General features: G+C 36.6%; 1 protein-coding gene across 3 annotated transcripts in view; it reads left to right on the top strand.

Annotated features, from left to right (window-relative positions):
* Positions 1-7,859: 7,859 nt before the first annotated feature.
* Positions 7,860-25,317, top strand: part of DARS1 (aspartyl-tRNA synthetase 1) — a 64,551-nt gene continuing 47,093 nt past the window's right edge. The window contains exons 1-5 of one of the 3 annotated variants that reach the window (XM_043573324.1): positions 8,053-8,160; positions 8,380-8,594; positions 10,500-10,557; positions 13,555-13,647; positions 24,201-24,303. In XM_043573324.1, coding sequence (XP_043429259.1) covers positions 8,538-8,594; positions 10,500-10,557; positions 13,555-13,647; positions 24,201-24,303 — 311 coding nt within the window. In that variant the 5' untranslated portion in view covers positions 8,053-8,160; positions 8,380-8,537. Of the gene's footprint in view, positions 8,232-8,379; positions 8,595-10,499; positions 10,558-13,554; positions 13,648-24,200; positions 24,304-25,317 lie in introns of all 3 variants that reach the window. The other 2 variants (XM_043573323.1, XM_043573322.1) reach the window with 2 other exon arrangements.

Raw genomic sequence — 25,317 nt, 5'->3', positions numbered from 1 at the left:
CTTCCCTCCATCAACCCTCAGTTTGTTCTCTATTGTAAAGAGTCTCTTATGTTTTGTTTCCCTATCTCTCTCTTTTTCCCTGCTCCCATATGTTCATCTGTTTTCTTAAATTCCACATATAAGTGAAATCACATGGTATTTGTCTTTCTCTTTTTTCACTTAGCATAATGTATTACATTAAAATGTACATAAAATATATGTACATATATGTATATAAAATGTATATTGGTGGCGCGCCTGGGTGGCTCAGTCGGTTGAGCGTCCAACTTCAGCTCAGGTCACGATCTCGCGGTCCGTGAGTTCGAGCCCCGCGTCGGGCTCTGGGCTGATGGCTCGGAGCCTGGAGCCGGCTTCTGATTCTGTGTCTCCCTCTCTCTCTTCCCCTCCCCCGTTCATGCTCTGTCTCTCTCTGTCTCAAAAATAAATAAACGTAAAAAAAAAAAAATTTTTTTTTAATAAAATAAAATGTATATTGGGGGGGCACTTGTGTGGCTCAGTCAGTTAAGCATCCAACTTTGGCTCAGGTCATGATCTCAAGGTTCATGGGTTCAAGCCCCACAGCTCAGAGCCTGGAGCCTGCTTGGGATTCTGTGTCTCCTCTCTGTCCCTCCCCCACTCATGCTCTCTCAAAAATAAATGCTAAAAAAATAATAAAATAAAATAAAATGCATATTGGAATATACAATAGAATATTATATGTATATATGTATATATATGCATGCCACATCTGCCTTATCCATTCATCAGTCAATGGACATTTGGGCTCTTTCCATAATTCCATAGTTTGGCTATTGTTGATAATTCTGCTATAAACGTCAGGGTGCACATACCCCTTTGATTCTGTATTTTTTTATCCTTTGGGTAAATACCTCGTAATGTGATGCTGAATTGTAGGGTAGTTTGATTTTTAACTTTTTGAGGAACCTCCATACTATTTTCCAGAGTAGCTGCACCAGTTTGCATTCCCACCAACAGTGCCAGAGGGCTCCCCTTTCTCCGCATCCTTGCCAACAGCTGTTGTTTACTGTGTTATTAATTTTAGCCATTCTGACAGGTGTGAGGTGGTATCTCATTGTGGTTTTGATTTGTATTTCCTTGATGATGAGTGATGTTGAGCATCTTTTCATGTGTCTGTTAGCTATCTGGATGTTTTATTTGGAAAAATGTCTATTCATGTCTTCTGCCCATTTCTTAAATCCATTATTTGCTTTTGGGTGTTGAGTTTAATAAGTTCTTCATTAATTTTGGATACTATCCCTTTATCTGATATGGCATTTGCAAATATCTTCTCTGATTCCATTGGTTGCCTTTTAGTTTTGTTGATTGTTTCCTTCCCTATGCAGAAGGTTTTACCTTGATGAAGTCCCAATAGTTCATTTTTGCTTTTGTTTCCCTTGCCCCCAAGACATGTCTAGTAAGAAGTTGCTATGGCCAAGGTCAAAGAGGTTGCTGTTCTCCTCTATGATTCTGATGGTTTTCTGTCTCACACTGAGGTCTTTCATACATTTTGAATTTATTTTTGTGTATAATAGTAGGAAGCTTTAATACCCCACTTATATTAATGGATACATCATCCAAACAGAAAATTGACATGGAAATATTGGCTTTAAAGGACACATTAGACCAGATGGACTTAACAGATATATATGGAACATTTCATCCCAAAGCAGCAAAAGACACATTCTTTTCTTTAAAAGAATTTTTTTTTTTTTTTAGTGTTTATTCATTATTTGAGACAGAGAAAGACAGAGCACGAGGAGGGTAGGGGCAGAAAGAGTGAGACACAGAATCCAAATCAGGCTCCAGGCTCTGAGCTGTCAGCACAGAGTCCAACATGGGGCTTGAACCCACGGACCATGAGATCATGACCTGACCCAAAGTCAGATACATAACTGACTGAGCCACCCAGGTGCCCCAAGACACATTCTTTTCTTAAACATTTTTTTTAATGTTTATTTATATTTAAGAGGGAGAGAGATTCAGAGAGAGGGAGACACAGAATCTGAAGCAGGCTCCAGGCTCTGAGCTGTCAGCACAGAGCCCCACGCAGGGCTCAAAGTTATGGACTGCAAGATCATGACCTGAACTAAAGTCAGACACTTAACTGACTGAGCCACACAGGTGCCCCCACATTCTTTTCAAATGCACATGTAACAATCTCCAGGATAGGTCACATGTTAGGCCACTAAATAAGTCTCAGTCAATTTAAGAAGACTGAAATCATATCAAACATCCTTTCCAACCATGGAAAGGTATGAAAGGTATGATATTAGATAGAAATAAGTTACAAGAAAAAAGCTAGAAAAAAAAAACCCACAAACATGGAGAATACACAAACATGGAGAATAAACACCATACTACTAAACCACCATGGGTCGATAAAGAAATTAAAGAGAAAATTAAAAAATACTTTGAGACAAATGAAAATAGAAACAACATAGTCCAAAATCTCTGGGATACAGCAAAAGCAATTCGAAGAAGGAAGTTTATATCAATTCAGGCCCACCTCAAGAACCAAGAAAAATCTCAAATAAACAATCTAACCTTACAACTAAAGGAACTAGAAAGGTAAGAATAAGCCAAGCCCAAAGTTAGTAAAAGAAAGGAAATAATAAAGATGATAGTGCAAACAAATAAAACAAACAAAACAATAGAAAAGATGAATGAAACTAAGAGCTGTTCTTTGGAAAGATAAACAAAATTGATAAACCTTTAGCCAGACTCTCAAGAAATAAAAGGGAGAATTCAAAGAAATCAAAGAAATCAGATGAAAAATAAGTTACAACACCACAGAAATAAAATTATAAGAGACTACTAGAAAATTATGCCAACAAATTGGACAACTGAAAAGAAATAAATTCCTAGAAACACACAATCTTCCAAGACTGAATTATAAAGAAATAAATCTGAACAGACTGATTCCTAGTAATGAAATTGAATCAATACAAAAACTCCCAACAAAGAGAAGTCCGGAACTAGATGGCTTAACAAGTGAATTCTACCAAATATTTTAAAAGTTAATACCTATTCTCAAACTATTCCAAAAAACAGAAGAGGAAAGAATACTTCCAAATTCATTCTATGAGGTCAGCATTACTTGACACCAAAACCAAACATAGACACCACAAAACAAGAAAATTACAGGCCAAATCCCTGATGAACATAGATGCAAAAATCTTCAACAAATATTGGCAAACCTAATTCAATAATACAATATAGTCTTTAATTAAAAGACTATATACTATAATCAAGTAGGATTTTCTCTAAGGACACAAGGATGGTTCAACATCCACCAATCAATGTGATACACCACATCAAAAAAAATTAAGGATAAAAATCATATGATCATCTCAGTAGTTACAGAAAAAGCATTTGACAAAAATTGAACATCTATTCATGATAAAACTTTTAATAAATTGAGCATAGAGGGAATACACCTCAACATAATAAAGGTCGTTTATGACAAACTCACAGCTAACATCATACTCAATGGTGAAAAACTAAACACTTTCTTCCAAGATCGGAAACAAGATTGGGCACCTGAGTGGCTCAGTCAGTTAAGTGTCCGATTCTTGATTTCGACTCAGGTCATGATCAGGTCATCATCAGGTCATCATCAGGTCATGATCAGGTTTGTGAGATCGAGCCCTGTGGCGGGCTCTGTGCTGACAGTGTGGATCCTGCTTGGGACTCTCTCACTCCCTCTCTCTCTCTCTCTCTGCCCCTCTCCCACTCACACACACACTCTCTCTCTCTCTCAAAATAAACATTAAAAAAAAAAAAAAGAAACAAGAAAAGGATGCCCACGGTCACCACTTTTATTCAATCACACAACAAAAAGCAATCAGCCACAGCAATCCCACAACAAAAAGAAATAGAAGGCATCCAATTTGGTAAAAAAGAAGTAAAACTTTCATTCTGCAGATGCCATACTATATATAGAAAACCCTAAAGATTCCACCAAAGAACTATTAGAACTGATAAATGGACTCAGTAAAGTTGCAGGATACAAAATTAACATATAGAAACATATTGTGCTTCTATACAGCAATCACAAACTAGCAGAAAGAGAAATTAAGAAAAAATCCCATTTATAATTATATCAAAAAAATAAAATACCTAGAAATAAATTTAACCAAGTAGGTGAAAGACCTGTACTTTGAAAACTATAAGATAAAACAAATTGGAGATAACACAAATAAATTGAAAGCTGCTCACAGACTGGAATAAGTGATATTGTTAAAATATCCATACTATCCAAAGCAACCTACAGATTCAGTGCAATCCCTATCAATATACCAATAGCACTTTTCACAGAACTAAAATGAACTAAAATGAACTACAGAACTAAAATGAACAACAGAACTAAAATGAACAGAACTAAAACTAAAACTAAAATTTGTATAGTACCACAAAATCTTCAGCCAAATAGCTGAAGCAATCTGAGAAAAACAAAGCTGGAGGTTTCACATTCCTAGATTTCAAACTATAATACAAAGCTATAGTAATCAAAGAGTATGGCACTCGCACAAAAACAGACACATATATCAATGGAACAGAACAGAGATCCCAGAAATAAACCCACACTTATATGGCCAATTAATCTACAACAAAGGAGGCAACAATATTCAATGGGGAAAAGACAATCTCTTTAATAAATGGTGCTGGGAAAACTGGAAAGCTACAGGAAAAAGAATGGAACTAGACTGCTGTCTTATACCATAGGCAAAAATAAACTCAAAATGGATCAAAGACCTACATGTGGGACCTGAAACCACAGAAATCCTAAAAAAAAAAACCATAGGCGGGGCGCCTGGGTGGCTCAATTGGTTAAGTGTCCAACTCTTGATTTCAGTTCAGGTCATGATCTCACAGTTCATGAGTTTGAGCCCCACATCAGGATCTGCACTGACAGCATAGAGCCTGCCTGGGATTCTGTCTCCCTTTATCTCTGTCCCTCCCCCACCTCAAAAAAACACATTTTTTTAAAAAGAAAGAAAACATAGGCAGTAATCTCTTTGACATCAGCCTTAACATTTTCTAGATATTTCTCCTCAGACAAGGGAAACAAAAGCAAAAATAAACTATTGGGACTACACCAAAATAAAAAGCTTTAAAACAGCAAAGGAAAGCATCAACAAAATAAAAAGGCAGCCTACTGAATAGGAGAAGATATTTGCAAATGACATATTTGATAATGGGTTAATGTCCAAAATAAAAAATTTATATAACCCAACACCCCCCAAAAATCTGATTAAAACAGCAGAGGACCTGAACAGACATTTTCCCAAAGACATACAAGTGACCAACAGACATACGAAAAGATGTTCAACATCACTAATCATCAGGGAAATGCAAATCAAAACTACAGAGAGGCATCATCTTAACACCTCACCTGTCAAAATGGCTAGTATTGAAAAGACAAGAAATAACAAGTGTTATCAAGGATGTAGAAAAAAGGGAACCCCCATGCACTGGAAAAAAAGGGAATGTAAGTTGGTGGAAAACTATGGAAAACAGTATGGAGGTTCCTCAAAAAATAAAAAATAGAACTACTCTATGATCCAGTAAATCCACTTTTAGATATTGACACAAAGAAAATGAAAACCCTAATTTAAAAATATACATGTACCTCTATGTTCATTGCAGCATTATTTACCACAGCCAAGACATGGAAGCAACCTAAGTATCCATTGATAAATGAGTGGATAAAGATGTGGTATACATGCGATAGAATATTACTCAGCCATAAAAAAGAATAAAATTTTGCCATCTAGGACATACATGGACCTAGAAGGCATTATACTAAGTGAAATAAGTAAAGATAGAGGAAGACAAATACAAAATATGATTTTACTTACACATAAAATCTAAAAAAAGAAAGCAACAGAACAACGGAGTCATAAATACAGAAAACAAAGTAGTGGTTGCCAGAGGGAAGGGGATGAGGGAATGAGTGAAATAGGTAAAGAGGATTAAAAGATACAAATTTCAGTTATAAACTAAGTCATGGGGATATAAAGTACAGCATAACAAATATAATCAATAATATTGTGGGGCACCTGGGAGGCTCAAGTGGTTGAGCGTGGGACTCTTGATTTCCCTTCAGGTAATGATCTCACAGTTCATGGGAAAGAGCCCTGTATCAGGCTCTACGCTGCAGAGCCTGCTTAGAATTCTCTCTCTCCCTCTGCCTCTCTGCCCACACTCTTGTGGTCTCTCTCTCTCTCTCTCTCTCTCTCAAAATAAATAAATAAATGTAAATATATATATATATAGAGAGAGAGTAATAAAATTATATGGTGATAGATGGTAAGTACAGTTAATGTGGTGAGCATTTCAAAATGTATATAGATTGAATCACTATATTGTACACTTCAAATTAATATAATATTGTTTCATCTATACCTCAAATTAAAAAAAATTAAGAATTAAGTAAGTATATGTAAAACACTGACAACAGTGCTTGGCACACAGTAAGCACCATATAAAGATTTGTTATAATCACTTTTACAGTACTTTCATTTCTTCACTGTCACTCACTCATTCTGATCCCATCACTTTACCATAAACAATGTTTACTAAGAATATCAATGGCCTCTGTGTTGCTAAATCCAACATATGTTTTAGTCATCATCTTACTTGAGGTCTATGCAGCAGTTGATAATCAATGTTAACACTCTCTTCTTATCACATTCTCTTTCCTAGTCCAAGACTTCAATTACCACCTACCCACCAGGGTCTTACCCACCTTTATCTGTAGCCTAAACCTCTCTTCTATGCTCCAGGCCCCACAGGCCAGTGGTTACCTGGACATCTCCCCTCGGATGTCTCAAAAGCATCTCATATGCACTGTCTCCAAACTTGAGCCATGATCTTTCTCTCCCTACCCACTTGTCTTTGAATATTCCATTTTTTCAAGCCCCTCTTCACCTGGCTGACCCCTACACTTACTTTAGATTTTAGTTAAGCATCACTTCCTCAGGGAACCCTGAGATGAATGCCCTCAAAGAAACTTCCATAGCACCTCTCTACTTCACACCTACAATTAGAAGGTAAGCTTCACAAGGGCAGGGATCATGTCTGTCTTCTCACTACCATAGTCCAGGACCTGAATGAGGTAGCCTCCAGGGCATTTTCATTTGCATTGGGGTCTACTGCATTCTTTAACAAGTATTAACTGTGCCCTTGGTGCCAGGCTAAGGCACTACTAAAATAGTTAAAATTTGACAGTGCAAAGCTGTCTAGCAGGGGAGACAATATTTAATCTATCCCCCCAAATTACTTTGAATTGCGATAAAAGGCTCATTGATCACTTTTTTTTTTTTTTTTTTTTTTAAGCCTAAGGTGATTTGTCCCTTTAACAACCAACACTATGCACATCCTGTAATAACGCTATGGGTCCGGGTAACCGATGCAATTGTGTGGGATTTCTACCACTGTGTTTACACTTTACTTATCACTTGGGTACTGGTACCCCATCCTACCTTAGCAAGCCAACTGCTTTTAACCCAGCACTCCTGTGTCCCCAGTACATAGAGAGGAGTTTGCGAAGAGGTCTCCCTTAACCCCAGGCGGCCACAAAGCCTCTGAGGAGTGTGAAGGCGGGACAGTCCGGGGGAGGAAAAGCCGAGGCCTGTGCTTGGGTGGGTTTTTTAGTGAATAGTCTGCAGCTAAAGCCGGGAGGGGTAAATAAGGCTGAAAAAGAGAACCTAGCACAAGCTGCAGTTTAGACAAGAGTGAACAAAGACCGAGCGCCGCAGCACACCTTCCGGAGCCCCGGCGCTCGTAGCTGAACAGAGCCAGTCCCGCGAGACTACAACGAATTCCCATGGACTCCCTCAAACTCCAGGTAAACACCCGCAGGGGTGGGGCAAGAGGAGGGCGGCGGCGCGGGTCGCTCGCCTTACAGCGCTAAGGAATCTCAGTTCTCGCGATCTTTCCGGAGCCGACCCACCACGGGGAGTCCGAGTGCCTTGCTGTGGCTTGAGTGTCGCGAGGGCGGAGACTGTATGGGAGGGAGAAGCCCTTTTGGCCTGCCCTACGGAAGCCTGCGAGGGAGGGTGGTGACCGCTGCCCCGTCCAATTGTCCCGATGCCCAGCGCCAGCGCAAGCCGCAGGAGTCAGGAGAAGCCGCGGGAGATCATGGACGCGGCGGAAGTGGGTGTTCTCCTTCCCCGGGACTGGGACGACAGACCCCTGGGCCACATCGCGCTGAGGGAGGGAGTAGGGTGAGCGGGGCCCTGCTTCCAGCTCCCTGTCCGCACTTTGCTTGCGGGCCGCAGGCCTGGTGTCCGGGCGCCCAGAGCGCTCTCTGGGCTTCCAGGGCCCTTGCGCGAGCATCGTGGCTAGACCTACTTCGGATCTCATTTTTCACAGGGGCGCTTGGAGGCCTATTGTAACAGAAGCGTGTCCCAGGGTGGGGTGGACGTGGAGCAACAACTGTCCCGGAAGTGGGAGCGGCTGGGGTCACACGTGCCTGGGTTAGGCACGTCCTTCACGTAATCTGCCCCTACACCTCGCCTTGTAAAATTGTAATGTCCACTTGTAGTCGATTTCTCTTCTCAGCTCTCATGTTCCTAATGTTTTTACAGGTAATGACAGTACTTAGTAAAGCGATCTGTCGATGTGTTTAATGACCATTTACCGTGTGACAGCTTTAAAGAACGCTTGCCATTTTTATTTTCTCCCTTCTAGTGACCCAGTGAGGTAGGTAGGGAAGTTTGCAGAGCAAGCGTTTGAGATGAAGTGATTCAAAATCATGTGGGTAGTTCCTAATACCTAGTGGTCCTTCAGTGCTTTTCAAAAATGAAATTTTGAAGACATCCTACAACTTATGTGCATTGTAGGATAACTGGGCCTTAATCCCTACCCAGCTCCTAATTTTTCTCTTGAGTAATTATGAATTTGTGATAAGCTACGTAAGGAATAGGTCATCTTAACAACATTAGATGGAATAAAAGTTATCTAAATATGAACAGTACTGATAAATGACCCTTTACTCACACCATGTAATCTACAAATGCTGGCCTCATGCTATCTTGTGTGACTGTATTTCTCTATTAGGGCTGGGTTATCTTTGTCTTTAGGTGTATTTTTTTTTTTTATTAAAAAAAAAACAACTTGTTCAGTATGCACCTTAACATGTCTGGTTTATTTTGGTATAAACACAAACTGCAATATCCATCAGATCTACAGGAGAGGATTCCACCAAGTAGCTATAGACTGACAGAAACTAATTGTTTTATATATGTTTTAAATTACCTTGTAAAACCTAGGGAAATTATTTTTGCTTATTTTTGATCTGATTAATTATATAAACTGTGCTCCCTTGCAGATTGCATAGGTCTAGATATAAGGTAGGCATTGTGGTGCTATTATGTCATTTTATAGCTAGAAGGATCTTAAGGTACCATTTTATTTTTATTATTATTATTTTTTTGAGTTAAAAGGGATTTTTAGTACAAGACTGCTCAGGACTTTTGCTATGCAAATGTTCATTTTTGTTCTCCAAGAAGAGGGTATGATAAACAGTTTTCCTCAAATTAAAAAAAAAAAAATAAAAATAAGGTACCATTTTAGAAGTAAAGGGAGATTAAAGTAAAAGACCACTTGTCTATTCTGTAAATATAGTTTGTTGTTAACAGTCTGTACCCTATATCGCCTGTTTCCTGTTGCTAACTTTAAAATGTAACTAGAAATTAGATATTGGCCATTTCCAACTGCTTACAACCCTGTGTACTGAGGGTAGTTTTTAAATTTTTTTTTTAAACGTTTATTTATTTTTGAGACAGAGTATGAACAGGGGAGGGGCAGAGAGAGAGGGAGACACAGAATCCGAAACAGGCTCCAGGCTCTGAGCGGTCAGCACAGAGCCCGACGCGAGGCTCGAACTCACGGACTGTGAGATCATGACCTGAGCCGAAGTCGGACGCTTAACCAACTGAGCCACCCAGGCGCCCCTGAGGGTAGTTTGTAGAAACAGGAAGCTGGTGAATTTTTTTGCTATTTTACAAAGTTGTAGTAGCTTATGTCCAACATTTCCCATTTTTAAAAACTGAGGACATCTGGTGCTCAGAAAGGTTACTCCAAAATGTTGGTTCTCTTTGAACATCTCTTCCTGTAATAGGAAGTTAATAAAACTGTACTTCATCCTACTCCCTTCACAGAGGAAATTTATATCCCTGCTTTGAAGTCATTTAATCTTTTTGAAGAAGGTAGTTAAGATGTGTTATACATGTATGTAAATTTTATCCGAGAAAGCTGTTGCGTATGGTATATCCATCCAGGAGTGGTGATCTTCAAAAATTAACCAGAAACTTTATATATATAGGAAAATGATAGATTTCCACACTTTAAAACTACTGACTCTCTAATTAATAAAATGGTTCTGAAAGTTAAAATGAATTCATTTTTATATTCTGTTATTTGTATTTATGTGTATACTATGCTATTAACGTTTAAATAAAAAGTCATAATCCAAAAACATTTCTTTGTAGGATTATGCTAAAGAAAGATATGGAGTATCTTCAATGATACAGTCACAAGAAAAACCAGGTTAGTAGCTATATGATAATAAAGCCTTTTTTTTTCTTTGTAATTCCAGGAAAGCACTTCATAAAGTTGTAAGTAAGTTTGGCATAATAACTCTGAAGGCATAACTCTGAAAAGGTTAAGTGAATAAATAACCCAACCAGACACCATAACCCTGCAGAAACATTGTCAATTTGAGGCTACGAATCTAGGAAGGGAAGAAAATATGTTAAAGGAGTATACTTTAAATGGTAAATTATGTTAAAACGATAAGGTAAAAGATTTAACTGAGATTAAGTTCTGGCTTACGAGATAAAACAAGAATGGGTAATATTAACTGCCTTCATTAAATACAACTTTTTTACATGTTTCATGAAACCACCTCCTTTTCCCCCTTGCATTATTATATTTCTTTGAAATTGACTTGTCACATTCTGTTTCTCTCAGACCTGTAGGTTTTCTATTTATAAGCATTTGCCTTCCTTTGTTTGCATTTTTGTATATTTGTATGCATGTAATTTCAGATTTATCTTACTCTTAACTATTTAACAGTCTCTTTTCTTTTGGTAGACACCCTCAAATTATTTTTTAAGTACTTCTGATTTAGAAGCCTGCCTTTAAATTTAATTTTTGGAAATAATAAATCTCCAGATCAGTTTTAATGTTATTTTGGATTTGATTAATTGTACCATCATAAAAATCACTTTACTTCCCAACTTTGTTGACAAAGTATGCATTAAAAGACCTAAATAGTTTGCTAAAAATAAACCATTTCCGAAAGAAAAAAAAAAAAGAAAGAAACAATAGAATAAAAGAATTTAGTATAAAATGAGATGTAAGCAATATAGTATAGGAGATGACATTCTCTTGCCCGGACAAGCAGGAGAGGTGATTTGAGACTTTTTTTCAGCTCAGGTATCTTCCTAAACTGGACTTCCTTGAGCTGTAACAACGAATCTCACTGGTGTTTCAATCTCTTACATGAGCCCCAGTCACCTGTTGCCGTAATTACTGTTCCCATTTGGCTGGCAAATTCGGACTGCTGTCTTCCACTTAAAATTTCTTCTCACAGGAGGGAAAAATAAACTATATGTCACCTGGTTACATTACTATAACAGGAGAATACTGCCTTTGGTTTTATCTCTGCTAAAATCCTAATACCTAGTTCAACACCAAGTTTCCTTCTGATCTGTTTCCATTTCTCCAAATTCCTTCATTCTAATGCTAGTGACTTAGAAGTGTGGAAGAGGCAGTAGATTTTCAAACTGAAACCCTCCTGCCCCTGATCATTGTCTCAACCAGTCTTACTGGTGAGAGTGTGGCATGTCCTTCAAGGATGTGTGGATATGTTGAAGGTTGGGAAGCCCTATGCTACTTAATTGGAATGCCACACGAAACAAGGGATGTTGCTCTTTGTTTTCAAAAGTACTATTAGAATTACCCTAATCATGCTGTTTATTTAGAACTTTATTCTTTTAGATTTATGTTACTCTGTTTCATTTGGTTTTGAGTTTTGACTGCCTAGTTAATAAGTCATTTTGTTTTATCAATCTTGGCATTTTCAGAATTGTCTTTTAAAATTTTATGCTGCTTTGTCTTTTCTCTCTCACACTTTATTTTGCCTGAGTTTACACAGCAGTTTTGGAAGTTGGCTTAATTCATAAGGTCTGTCAGCAATGTTTTGCAGAAATTTTCTTGTGCTACCTCATGGCTTAAAAATTCGTCATTCTTTCTCGTTGTTTCTGGCAATGAGAACCATGGTATACTCCTGTCAATTGAATTATCTCTAAGCTGCATCTTTGCTTCAAGAGACAAGTTATAAATACATTTAGCAAAGTAGGTAAAATAGATTTATAATTTGATTTCAATATAATATCCTCCCAAAGGTATTTTTAGTAATTTAGTAATTAGGTTTTGCTGCATGTGATATTGACAAATTTGGTTACACTTAGGCAATAAAACTCTTGGGAATAGAGATCTTATATTACTCTGTTGTTATGTCATGTCTATTACTGTGTTTTTAATTAATACTTAAATTTTTCTTTAATATTCAAATTACTGCATATTTAGAATAAAACGATTTCTGGATCATGATTGCCTTATATCACTATCTTGACATAATAGTTGTTTTGTCACATTTTTCCTGTTTGGGAGACTCTGGATGGGTGTAGTGTTTTGTTATTAACATTGGAGGACTCACAGCCTAAAAGGGAATTTATTGGCTCACATAACTATAGGAAACAAAGTATGAGATAGCATACAGCATGATTGGATCTAGAGGCTCAAGCAGCATCTGCAGGGCTTTCTGTCTACACTTCTTTGGCTCTGCTTCCTTTAGGTTACTGGCCTCATTCTCTTGTCCATACATCTCAGGTACTGGGAAAGGTGGTGGCTGCAGCCCAGGCCTACACTATCTCAGCTCAGCAACCTTGGGAAAGAGAGCTTCATTCCCATGTTGTCTATAGTAAGTCCCACAGAAGGACTTTATTTATTTTGAGTTACATGCCCTCCCTGGATCATTCTCCATGTCCTGGTACTATGACTATCCAGGCCTGGCAGAAAGTCCTCCCCTGTGCATAGTTGACTTGTATACCATGGCAGGCAAAGGAAAATAACATGTCCACCTAGGCAAAGGCAGGTAAAGACAAGCTGTATTTTTTTAACCATTGAAGTATTCAAGAGATTTGCGTTTTGAAACTCTCTTTGACTCCAGTGTAGACTGAATTAGGGGATCAGGGGAATACCAGTTTAAGGCTGTTGCTATAGTTTAGACAAAAGAAATGGTACTTTGGTTTGAGATGGTGGCAATGAAGATGAATGAGAATTGGATAGATTTTAGAGATGTACTTAGTACAGTTCATAAAACTTGAAGCAAATTGCATATGGACAGTGATAAGAAGATGCTATCAGAGATTGGAAATTATTTAAGATAATACCAAGTACTTATGCTAGCTGCCAAACCAAAATAATTATGACTTTGTAAATTCTGAATTACAAAATTGTTTCACTTATCTGCTGCAGATCGAGTTTTGGTTCGGGTTAGCGACTTGACAGTACACAGAGCTGATGAAGTTGTTTGGGTGCGTGCAAGGGTTCATACAAGTAGAGCTAAAGGTAAGATTGATTTAATGATTATGGTCCTTTTGGTAAGGATTCTAAGTTTTTTGTTTTGCAAATTCCTCACAGACCAAAGTAAATCTTTCAAAACATCTATTTTCCTTCTTAAATCACTGTGAAATATTAGTCCATGGTTAATTAGTTTTAGGTTCTTATAAGACATCCTTAAAAAAAATTTGACCTGGGGCACCTGGGTGGCTCAGTCGGTTAAGCATCCGACTTCGGCTCAGGTCATGATCTCGCAGTCCGTGAGTTCGAGCCCCGCGTCAGGCTCTGTGCCGACAGCTCAGAGCCTGGAGCCTGTTTCAGATTCTGTGTCTCCCTCTCTCTCTGACCCTCCCCCGTTCATGCTGTCTCTCCCTGTCTCAAAAATAAATAAACGTTAAAAAAAAAAAAATTAAAAAAAATTTTTTTGACCTTAAAAATTCAGATTAAATCTAAGACTTTAAGGTACTTTTCTAGCATCTCTCAAAAGTTTGCTTTTTTTTTTTTAATTTTTATTTATTTTTGAGAAAGAGAGAGAGAGTGTGTGAGCAGGCAGAGAGACAGGGAGACACACAATCCAAAGCAGGCTCTGGGCTCTGAGCTGTCAGCACAGAGCCTAACGCAGGGCTCAAGCTCATGAACCCCAAGATCATGACCTGAGCTGAAGTCGGATGCTTAACCTACTGAGCCACCCAGGCACCCTAAAAGTTTAGTTTTAAGTGAAGAGTGTGGTTGAGAAGCTTTTCATTTGTTAATATTCTTATATTTTAATATTTAGATGGCAAGATAGGTGATAGAGAAATAAGGCTAAGATCAGGTTATCCAATACAGTGGCCACTGGCTACATGTAACCAAATTAAAATTTAATAGTTCAAGTCACTAGCTGTATTATGAGTGCTTAATAGCCACAATGGCTAGCGGCTCCCAAAGTACAGCACAAATACAGAATATTTTTATCATTGTAGGAAGTTCTATTGGATGGTACTAAGAATTTAGCAATAATAACAAAGAAAGATTAAGGTAGTTTAGACAGGCCTGTTCCTTATAGAAAATTGTCCTAGCCTAGTGTTCAGAATTGTATAAAAGTATTAATGACACTTAACATTAGTTTATAATTTTATACTTTTCATACACTTTTTCACATTTGATCATCCCTACAAATTTTTGAAGTAGGCAGAACAGGCTTTGGTATTCTACCTTATAAATGAGAACACTGAGGCTTCAAATGAGAAAGCTACTCACCCAAGTTCTCATAGTAATTGGTAGAATATGAACAGAATGTGGTAGTTTTCTAAGACACTTAGTCTCCCTGGCGGAGCTGATTACTTCTATAATATTTAATACATGCTGTGTTACGTCATTTCTTACAGTGCTTTTCAGTGTTTATTATAGAATTAATGTGGGCCCATTATTTTTAAAATTCTGACATTTTAGATTTATATCTCACTCTCAGTATCACTACTACTAAAAGTTTGTTCTTCCAGCATACTCCCCCCAAACAGCTGAATACCATTAGACTTGAGAGGAATATTGGTGGAGTTTTAATTTTTTTTTAAATGTTGATTTGCCTTTCTGAAAGTTCCGGCCATTTATTCTACCAAAAGATAATCACATTGTTTTGTATTCCTTCATTTAGTTGTCTTTTTCACATTAGACTGGGAGCCTTTGTTCTGTCCAACTGGCCACTGTGTCTCTTAAACATAGTTATTTAGCAAATTAAAAGAATGCATACTACATGTAGGTCTGAACCAAGAATACTTCCCTTCGCACCCATCCCCCAAATGGAACAATATGTGTATCAATAAGGATAAATGTAATGAATTGAAACACAGCAGATATTTTTAAATCCATAAATTTATAATAACGCTAAGGCAGGCAAACAAAACCTAGTTGGTCACTGGTGAAACAAACTCATTATTTTGAAAACTGATTAAAGTATCGTTTCTGTATGAATTCTATATCCCTGGCTAACCAAATGGTAGATAGAGGAAAGATGCTGGAGAAGTATTGCAGTGAATAAAATGAAAAAAAAAGCGTGTTAGAGCTTCATCATTTTGTCCCTAGTAGATTATCCAGGCATTCATCACCAGTGATTGCTAATGATACAAGAGAGAGACAATCAGAAATATTTTATGTCTCTTCATGAAAGAACCCAACACCACCCAATGCTACTGTCTTGCCCAAAAAATTATACCTGAATCTCAATGTAGCCTTTACAGCTAACTACCAATTTATAGGAAAAACATAGGACAAATGACTATGTTAAGTGACAATGAGGATGCAGTCAGCAAAATCTAGATTATAGGAAACTACTAGGCAAAAATGATGTGATCTCTTCAACAAATAAATAGAAAAGGGAGGGAGAAACATACGATTTTTTTTTTAAGTTTATTTATTTTTGACAGAGACAGGGTGCGAGCATGAGCTGGGGGAGGGACAGAGAGAGAAGGAGACACAGAATCCTAAGCAGGCTCCAGGCTCCATGCTGTCAGCACAGAGCCCGACACAGGGCTCGAACCCACAAACCGTGAGATCATGACCTGGGCCGAAGTCGTATGCCCAACCGAGTGAGCCACCCAGGCGCCCCAAGGAGAAACATATGATTAAAATAGACTTAAGAATTTTATCTCTCGGAGCACCTGAGTGGCTCAGTTGAGTAGGCATCCGACTTTGGCTCAGGTCATGATCTCACAGTTCGTGGGATCTCTGTTGATAGCTCAGAGCCTAGACCCTGCTTCGGATTCTGTGTCTCCCTCTCTCTCTCTACTCTCCCTGCTCATGCTCTGTCTCTTTCCATCTCTAAAAAATAAATAAATGTTTAAAAAAAAATTTTTTTATCTCTCAACCAGTCACATCCAAAGGTGAATGAATGAATGAGTAAATGAAAATGGAAGATACTTGAGACTTGGAAATTTGAACATTGGCTGGATGTTTGACGTTAAATAACTTTTTTTTTAGTTGGAATAATAGTACTATGGTAATATTATTTTTAAAAAGATCTTATCTCGGGGGGCCTGGGTGGCGCAGTCAGTTAAGAGTCCGACTTCAGCCAGGTCACGATCTCGCGGTCCATGAGTTCGAGCCCCGCGTCAGGCTCTGGGCTGATGGCTCAGAGCCTGGAGCCTGTTTCCGATTCTGTGTCTCCCTCTCTCTCTGCCCCTCCCCCGTTCATGCTCTGTCTCTCTCTGTCCCAAAAATAAATAAACGTTGAAAAAAAAAATTAAAAAAAAAAAAAAAGATCTTATCTCTTAGGAATAATGTACTTAAGAACTTTGTACAGATGAAATAACAGCAAAATAGTTTGCTTCACAGTATACTGTACAAGAGTCAAGGGATATGTGGATTGGAATAAAACTAAAACAAGAATGGCCCTGAGTTGTTAATTATTGAAGTACATGGAGATTGTAGGTAGACATTGGTATCATTTACAAATTATGATCTTTTGTCCTTCTCTTTGAAATGTTTATCTCATTTCTTCTTTCTCTTTGTAATGATTAGTAGATTCTCCGGTACTACGGGGATTTCCTCAATGAAGAATTTTTCAGACAGCAGAGATTTAACTCCTGATGAGTTATTTCATGCCTTTGGGTGTTCTACATAAAATGTCATTAGAAAACAATGCCAAAGTTTAAAGACTAGATTAAAAGAAATTTTCATCTAGTCCAAATTTTCTGTTACCAGGAATACATATTAAATTTTATTAGGCCTTTTTTGATCTTTTTTTTCCCTCAAAATATAATTGTGTTGAGTGTATTTATGTGGAGGTTCATATAATATTCTCTCTGCTTTTGTATTTGTTTGAAATTTTCCATATAATAAAAAATTAAAATGCAGCTGATCCTCTTTATTCATGGATTGTGTATTTGCAAATTCTGCTTGCTAAAATGTATTTGTAACCCCCAAAATCAATACCTGCAGCACTTTCACTGTCATTCACAGACATGTCAGACATACTCATGTGCAGAGAGGCAAAAAACTTGAGTCACCCAACGCACATGTTCCCAGCTGAGGTCAAACAGTGAAGCTCTGCCTTCTTGTATCATCTCTCTTCACAATCTATTTAAGGCCATGTTCTTCACAGTTGTGTGCTTTTTGTTGGTGATATGGCTATTTACAGTGGCCACCAAGCATAGTGCTGAAGTGTTTTCCAGTGTTCCTAAGTGCAAGAAGGCTTGTGCCTTACTGAGAAAATATAAGTGTTAGAGAAGCTTCATTCAAGCATGAGTTATAGTGCTGTTGGCCGTTAAGTTCAATATTAATGAATCAACAGTGTATATTAAGTAGTGTGTCTTTAAACAGAAACACACACAAGGTTATGTATTGATGGACTGATGAAAATATTGTGACCAGAGTCTCACGGGAACCTAACCTTATATTTCCCCTAGGAGCAGTGGTGGTTCAATATTTGCAAATTCATTGTTCCTGGTGACTTTATAGAACATAACTGCCACAATTAACAAGAATCAGTTCTTTGTAATTGTAATGATTTACAGTAGTGGATTTCTTAATGTTGAACCATTTTTGGATTCTTGGAATAAATGGAATTTGGCAAAGGTGTGGGTAGTATTCTTTCAATATAGTACTAGGTTAATTTTCATGGGTTTTTTTTTCCCTTGGAATTTTACATTAATCTAGTTTTCATAATTTGTTATTAGAAAACCCTATTATTTTGTTTTTAAGTATATGTATATATATATATGGGGGTGTGTGTGTGCCTGTGTTTAAATTAGAAATTACCTAAATAATACATACATATTTTCACATGAATTTTTCAGAGAATACAGCAATAATATTCCCTTTTGTCTTCTCTATATGCTATCCTCTGCCCCAGCCTTTTCTATTAATTCTTATTGTTCATTGTCTTTCTAAAAATCTTTTTTAATGCACATATGTACACATACATATATACAGGTTTTTTTTTTTATGTGTGACTTTTAACTTGTCTTATTTTACACAGAAGACATATTTTACATGTTATTTTGCAACATTTTTGTTTTCAGTTAACAGTGTTTCTTGAAGATCTTCCCTTGATACTAGTTACGGATCTACATAAGGCAGTATTTATCCATTATAGGTATCTGGAAGTGAAATTGCTGGGTTGAAGGGTATATTTATGCATACTTAAATTTTCTTATACCAGATTACACCCAAAAAAGCTGTGCTCAGTTATACTCCCCATGAGTGTGTGACAGTACCACTTTCTCTATATTGTTGCCAGTAGTGATTGTCAGTTTTTCATTTCTGCCAAAGTAGATTATCTAAAGAAACAAAATCTTATGTTTTGAATTTGCAAAACCCTGATTGCCTCTACTCCCTTCTTCCTTTTATAGGAAAAATTGTCAGTAAATATGATTTTTACTTGGAAGCATTCAAGTGCTGTAACTCCAGGAGTAGTAACACATTAAAACTGGACTTGGAGAAACAACGCACGCTGGCAGTTTCAAGTAGAGCAAAGCTCTGTAAAACCACAAATAAGGAAATGGAAGTGTCAAAATCATAGTGTCAGAAGTATGACAACTAGAATCCTGTTATGCAAAAAAACAACAAAACAAAAACGGTTAACAACAAATATCCTTAAATTTAAGGATAGTGTTTCATACATTTTAAAAAGTTAAATCAGATTTCTTATAGTAGGTTTATCACATCCCTAAAATCAAGTGGTTTATATAGGAGCAAGGAGAAATTTTTAACTCTTAATGATATGATAAAAATTTGTTTCTTTTGATTGTGAAAGCTTATGAGCTTAAGCCTACATCTTGAAAGAGTAACTGAAGTATCTGTGGCTCCTTTCAAATTTTAAATATACTACATTTAAGTCATTTAGCACAAAATAATTCTCTTTCAATACTTTTCTTCCTAAAAACTTGCTTATACTTCCAAAATAGCTAGTTTATTTTGGTAATTATGTAGTTTAGAACCTCAGCTTCTCTTCATACAAGAATATTTCAGAGGAAATAGCAAATGGAAAGTACTTTAAAACATTTAGGTTTTTGCTGTTTTATTCAGTAACAGATCAACATAAATGATGAAGGAAAATAATTACTGTTGGGTATTAGTTAATTATCTAAATAATGAGTTCAGGAGCTTGGCAAGCTAAAAGACAGTAGGAAGAGATGAAAACAAAAGATTGCTTTACACCTAGTTCTTCCACAGTAGCACATTTTATTGGGTGGCTCAGTCGGTTAAACATCTGACTTCAGCTTACGTCATGATCTCACAGTTAGTGAGTTCAAGTCCTGAGTCGGCCTGTGTGCTGATAGCATGGAGCTTAGAGCCTGCTTCAAACTCTGTCTCTGTGCCCCTCCCCCCACTCACCCTCTGTCGGTCTGTCTCTCTCAAAAATAAAACATTTAAAAATTTTTTTAATTTAAAAAAAAAAGCACACTCTATTACTGAGCCATCACTGTAATGGAGATGAGAGTAAGCCTTTTTGTCCTGACTGTGACCATGTTTATTGTTCAGCTTAGAACTAAAAAATGCAACTGGTGCTATAAAGGATATCAAACTTTACATTTGTGTAAACTTAAGAAATAAACTGCCTCTTCTAAAAACTTAATCAAATTGCAACACAAATTCTTAACTGTTACGGAGCTAAATTTAAGGTATCTATAAGTAGTGCATTCATTTAGCTATTTTGAACATAGTCTTTATTTTCCTTTCTATAAACTGTTTCTTGGTTGAAGGGTTCCAAGAAGAAAGATGAATAATATTTAGCAGTTGATTAACCTGTCCTATAAAGTTCCAATGCTAACTTAGAACTTTCTGCTGAAGTGAGAAGTCACATACTTGCTTCTTAGAATAAAAAGTAATATATGGGTATAGTAAAAATTAAAATTCCAAAAGTACAGAAAGATGTAAAAGAAAAATTAGAATTCACAATTCTAGCTTCTCCATCTCATTACAATCTCTTCCCCCAGAAATGTCCACTGTTTTTTCTTGTATACCCTTCCAGGGAAAAAATGCATTTATAAGCATAGGTGTATTCTTTTTTTTCTTCATTACATAAAAGGGATGTCAGTTCACATGCTGCTCCTGTTGTCACTCACCAGTGTCTATAAGATAGTGCCTTGCAAAACGTGGAGCAAAGCATGCCATGTAGTGTGTCACCAATCAGAGCTAAAGAAGGAACAATTTTGTTTACTCACTGGCGAGAACTTGTTCTCAAAAGTACTTGGTGGAAGTAGTCTGAGCAGACAGGTCTACTTACCAGATAGCCAGTATTTTTTGAGTCTTAATTTTTTTCAGTGGATAATCAAGGTTCTAGTATTTGAAGGTGCTTAGAAAACTGAAAACCTGGAAACCATAGATAGCATTAGAGTTGCATGTAGATCATTCCACTAGTAAAGACTGCCTAAATATGAAGCGAGTGATAATAGAGTTTCAGTGCTTTTATAGAAATAATACTGCTATGAACATCTTTGTCACTACAAGCCTTTACATACCCAATTTTCTTATCATATATTCTAAGAAATAAATTTCTTGAAGCAAAGAGATGTTTTTAAGCCTTTTAATGCCCACTGCCAGATGGTTCTCCAAAAGCATGTGCAAGTTTACCTTGCCATGAGCAAATTATGAAGGAAAGGTTTTCATTTAAATCTCTGAAGCATTAGATATTACATATTTTTAAATCTCTCCTACTTTGAGAGGTAAATTATGTGTCATCATTGTTTGCTTCCACTTGCATTACCTTCATTTCATTTTTTCCTCACGTTTACTAAGGTTTTTCTCTTTTTCTTTCAAATGATTTGTTCTAGTTTATTGCCCATTTTCTTGTTGGAATTTCAATGTCCTTTACTCATAAATCTTTATGATCTTTAGTAATGATGTTAATTCATATAGGCTATAAGTCAGCAAATAATTTTTCCCAGTGTTTCAATTTTTGTGTATAGATATTCTATAATTTTTAAACTTAGAAAAGTTTCCCCTCCCCCTTTGTACAGTTTGATACTCAATTTCATTTTTTACTCCGTGTTTATTCATTTGTTTTTATTTCCTCAATGCCATCTGGAATTAAAATTTCTCTAATACGGTATATTTTGGGTTTGTTCTGCTTCATTGATCTGGCTGTTTTTGTGCTGGTACATTTTTACTTGTAGGTTTGTATAATATGTTCATGGTGCGGGTCTTACTACTTCACGTCCCCTTTCTATCTGTTTCCTTTTTAAGTAAGAAGTTTAATTTTTAGAAATACATACAATAAACACATTAAACATTAAAAGAAGACAGTGAGCAATCTTCACTCCACTCATAATCATTCATTTCTTGATTTGTTTTCCCTAGCAATCATGTCAAATCTCAGGGAGTGCATTTGCTTCTATACTTAGCCTGCTAAAACTCCCAGGTTCTACGAAGTATTTGTATTAAAGATTTCCTTTCATCCTTTACCTTTCTTTTTACCTACCTCTCTCATTTTTTCTCATTGGAAAAGTAGTACATGCTTATTGTAGAAAGTTCAGGAAAAAAATATAAAGAACAGCATAATTTCTTACAATTTCACATCTGTTAGTAGCCCCATTCTGGTGTGTTTTCTGTATTCAATCAATTTCATATTTTGGTGTTTTCTTCCCTACACAGTCGATTTTAATATACTTCTTAGACAAACAAAATTGGGATTATACTTTTTATGGTTTTATAACTTTCTTTACATGATAGTCTATCATGATTGTCTGTCAAGTAATTTTTTTGTGTTCCCAGTACCTGGCATGGTTGTTACACATTATAATCCAGATTCAAAATAGGAAATGGTAATCAATCCTCAAGGAGCCAGTGGCAGTGGTGCTGTAATAATAACTAACATTAATTACATTTATTCATACTTAACATTAATTGGTTGTGTCACAACTCTAAACATATTACTTATGTAATCCTCAATATTACAGGAGAATACTTGAGAAAACCCCGTGAGTACTATATTATTTTCTCCATTTTGCAGATGAAAAACAGGCATAAAGTAATTTAATAATTTTCCCACAGGCCCCTTCACAGGAAGTGATAGGATACCATCCTAGGTCTTTTGATTTGCAAGCTTTTACACTTTACCAGCCCTTACACTAAGTGTTACCCCCTAGTGCTGACCCTGAGACATTTTCATGTGCTAACTCTTTGTAAGTCCTGTAGAGCTCTATTCTCTCTCAAGGTCCTTTGTGTAGCATTGGAGTTCATTGCAGCTTGGCTTTGTAGTGCAGCTAGGACTGTGCTGCCTGTCTGCACCATGAGAGCAGCTAAAAAACTTATTAAATCACATTCCCTTCCATTTCACACTATACTCTGTTCAGAATTTCACATTCTGTTCCAATAGTTCCTGGATAATGTCATTTTGGTCCATCTGCAGATTTCTCTATGGTAACAATCTTTATCCATTCAGCATCTTAAAATCCTCTTGAATGTGTTTAGTATGTGTAACTTTCTTCTTAAGGTTTTACTTTATGACTGGATCATACTCCAAAAGAAAGGGAGAATGAGGGTCTATTTAGTGGTAAAACATGTCAGTCATATTACTCGGAAGTCCATAGATTATGTCTATGTTTGCACTTTGTTTGCAACCTGTCTAGTTCTGTTTTGTTTTGTTTTAGACTCATGATTGTTATCTGATACGCATTTCAAAATACAGTATGTTGAATGTTGAAAGTAATAACTATAAACCTGCTTTTCTTTTTTTTTTTTTTTTTGCAAGGATCATTCTTAGTTTAAAAACTGAATTCTTCTGATGTTTTTATAAAACAACCTGATGAGAAAAGTGATCTTGAAAAGACTTGTTCTATGAGGAAGTAATTTCCCAAAACTTGATCAAAGAATCTGCTTTGGAGGAAAGAGATGTCACCAGGATAAATAGTCGTTGAATCTATTATGAGTAATGTTTTTCAAAAAGTTAAGAATAAGGAAAGGCTGTTTCTTATGAAAGGAGGGGGGATCACAAGCCCAGAATAGGTGAAAATAAAACTGGTTATAGAGCATAAAGAGAATGATCTTTTATAGACAAAGTAAGTTACTTGCTGTGAAGAAATGTGGACATATTTATAAAGGATGAAGGATAAGGAAGATGATAAAGGAAAATAGAACATGGAAGAAACTAGCTTGTCATCCTAAATGCTTGGAAGGAAGTAAAATGGACCACCCCCACAGAGTGCTTGTGTTCTCTTTACTAAACACTTGATTAGCACTTCTGTGGCTGCATCGTTGAAGATCCTATAGAGGTTAGCAGAGTGCCTTTGCCTGTAGAATACACTCATTGAATGAATGTTGAGTGATCTGAAGTTACTTCAAATTTGTTTAATCAGTGCCATGATAAAGTAATTTTCTAATTATACAATTTTTTTGAAATTGGTGATTTGCCTACATTCTTATAACAAACACGTTAAAGCATTTTTGTTACTCTAGTGGGAACTTGGGTTTCTTTAAAGCTTGTCAACAGTATGAGTATTTTGGCTGTGGAAGCCGGATATGTGTGTTTGTGTCTAATGTGTGTTGTAAATTTTGGCTCAATTTTAAAGTAAAACATTTTTCTTCTTTGTAAAACCTGAAGTAGCATGTCCTTAATACACTTGTGTTCTTTCTCTCTTATTCAGGGAAGCAATGTTTCTTAGTCCTACGTCAGCAGCAGTTTAACGTCCAGGCGCTCGTGGCGGTGGGAGACCATGCAAGCAAGCAGATGGTTAAATTTGCTGCCAAGTAAGTAAGCAATTATATCCTGTTGTCAGAATAAACAATGGTGGGAACCAAGACTCCCAGGGGTTTGGACCATTTTCATACATTAACATCAATGCTTCGTTTGTTTAAAAATGTAGTTATTTAAATTGTCAGTTCAGTATTGCTGAATACATTAAACTTACAAAAGAGAAAATATGGAGCACAGGCTTGAAATTCATTTGGAACTGCTGAAGCAGCACTCTCTACAGACAAGTCACATTTACTTTCAAGTGGAGTAACAAAAAGCCTGGCAGCCTCAACATAGCAAAGCAACTTTATTTTGTTGTGTTTGTTGAGCTTCTTTTCCTCCCTCCCTCCCCCAGTTTGAGATTTGCATATTAAGCAACAAGTTTCCTAACTGAAAAATAAAAGCATATAAAATAAAAGAATGTAGTTTTGCAAATGATTCCCCCAAAGGAAGTAATTCAAATGTCATAACATGTTACAACTTTTAATTTTGACACCAAAACGGTTAAAAAAAAAAAAAAAGTAAAATCAACCCACACCCCGCCAACTCCCAACCCCCCAGCTCTTGCTGTCTGGCTCAGAGTTCCTGTAGAAATGCATTGTTTTGTTCAGTTTGCAAGAAGCAGGATATAGAGATAGTGTAGGGGTTGTACATGCTATAGTTCTAAAGTAATAATAGCTGGTAATGTGGCTCATTTTGTTTGTATGTTTTGATCAATCAGAATTTTATTTGCATGATAATGATTAAAGAAGACTTGGAAAATGGGCAGTATTTTCAGTGACAGAGTATAGGCACAAATGTTATATTTTTCTATTGATTTTTTATCTCTGTTCTTTAGATGTAAACTTTCAAAGATGAGTGAATATAGATAGAATTATCCATAATTTTAGAACTAGAAAGAAACTAAAAAACAATCTAATTTAACATCCTAATTTATGCTTGGGCCCTCCCTGACTCCTCTGGCATAGTGTTTTACATGTACTGGATGTTCAGTAACTGGTGTCGGTTTAGCGATTTATTTACCAAAT

This window comes from Prionailurus bengalensis, chromosome C1, assembly GCF_016509475.1.
Source record: "Prionailurus bengalensis isolate Pbe53 chromosome C1, Fcat_Pben_1.1_paternal_pri, whole genome shotgun sequence".
NCBI lineage: Eukaryota > Metazoa > Chordata > Mammalia > Carnivora > Felidae > Prionailurus > Prionailurus bengalensis.
Note: the sequence above shows the minus strand (reverse complement) of the source record. Positions and strands in the feature narration are given on the sequence as shown.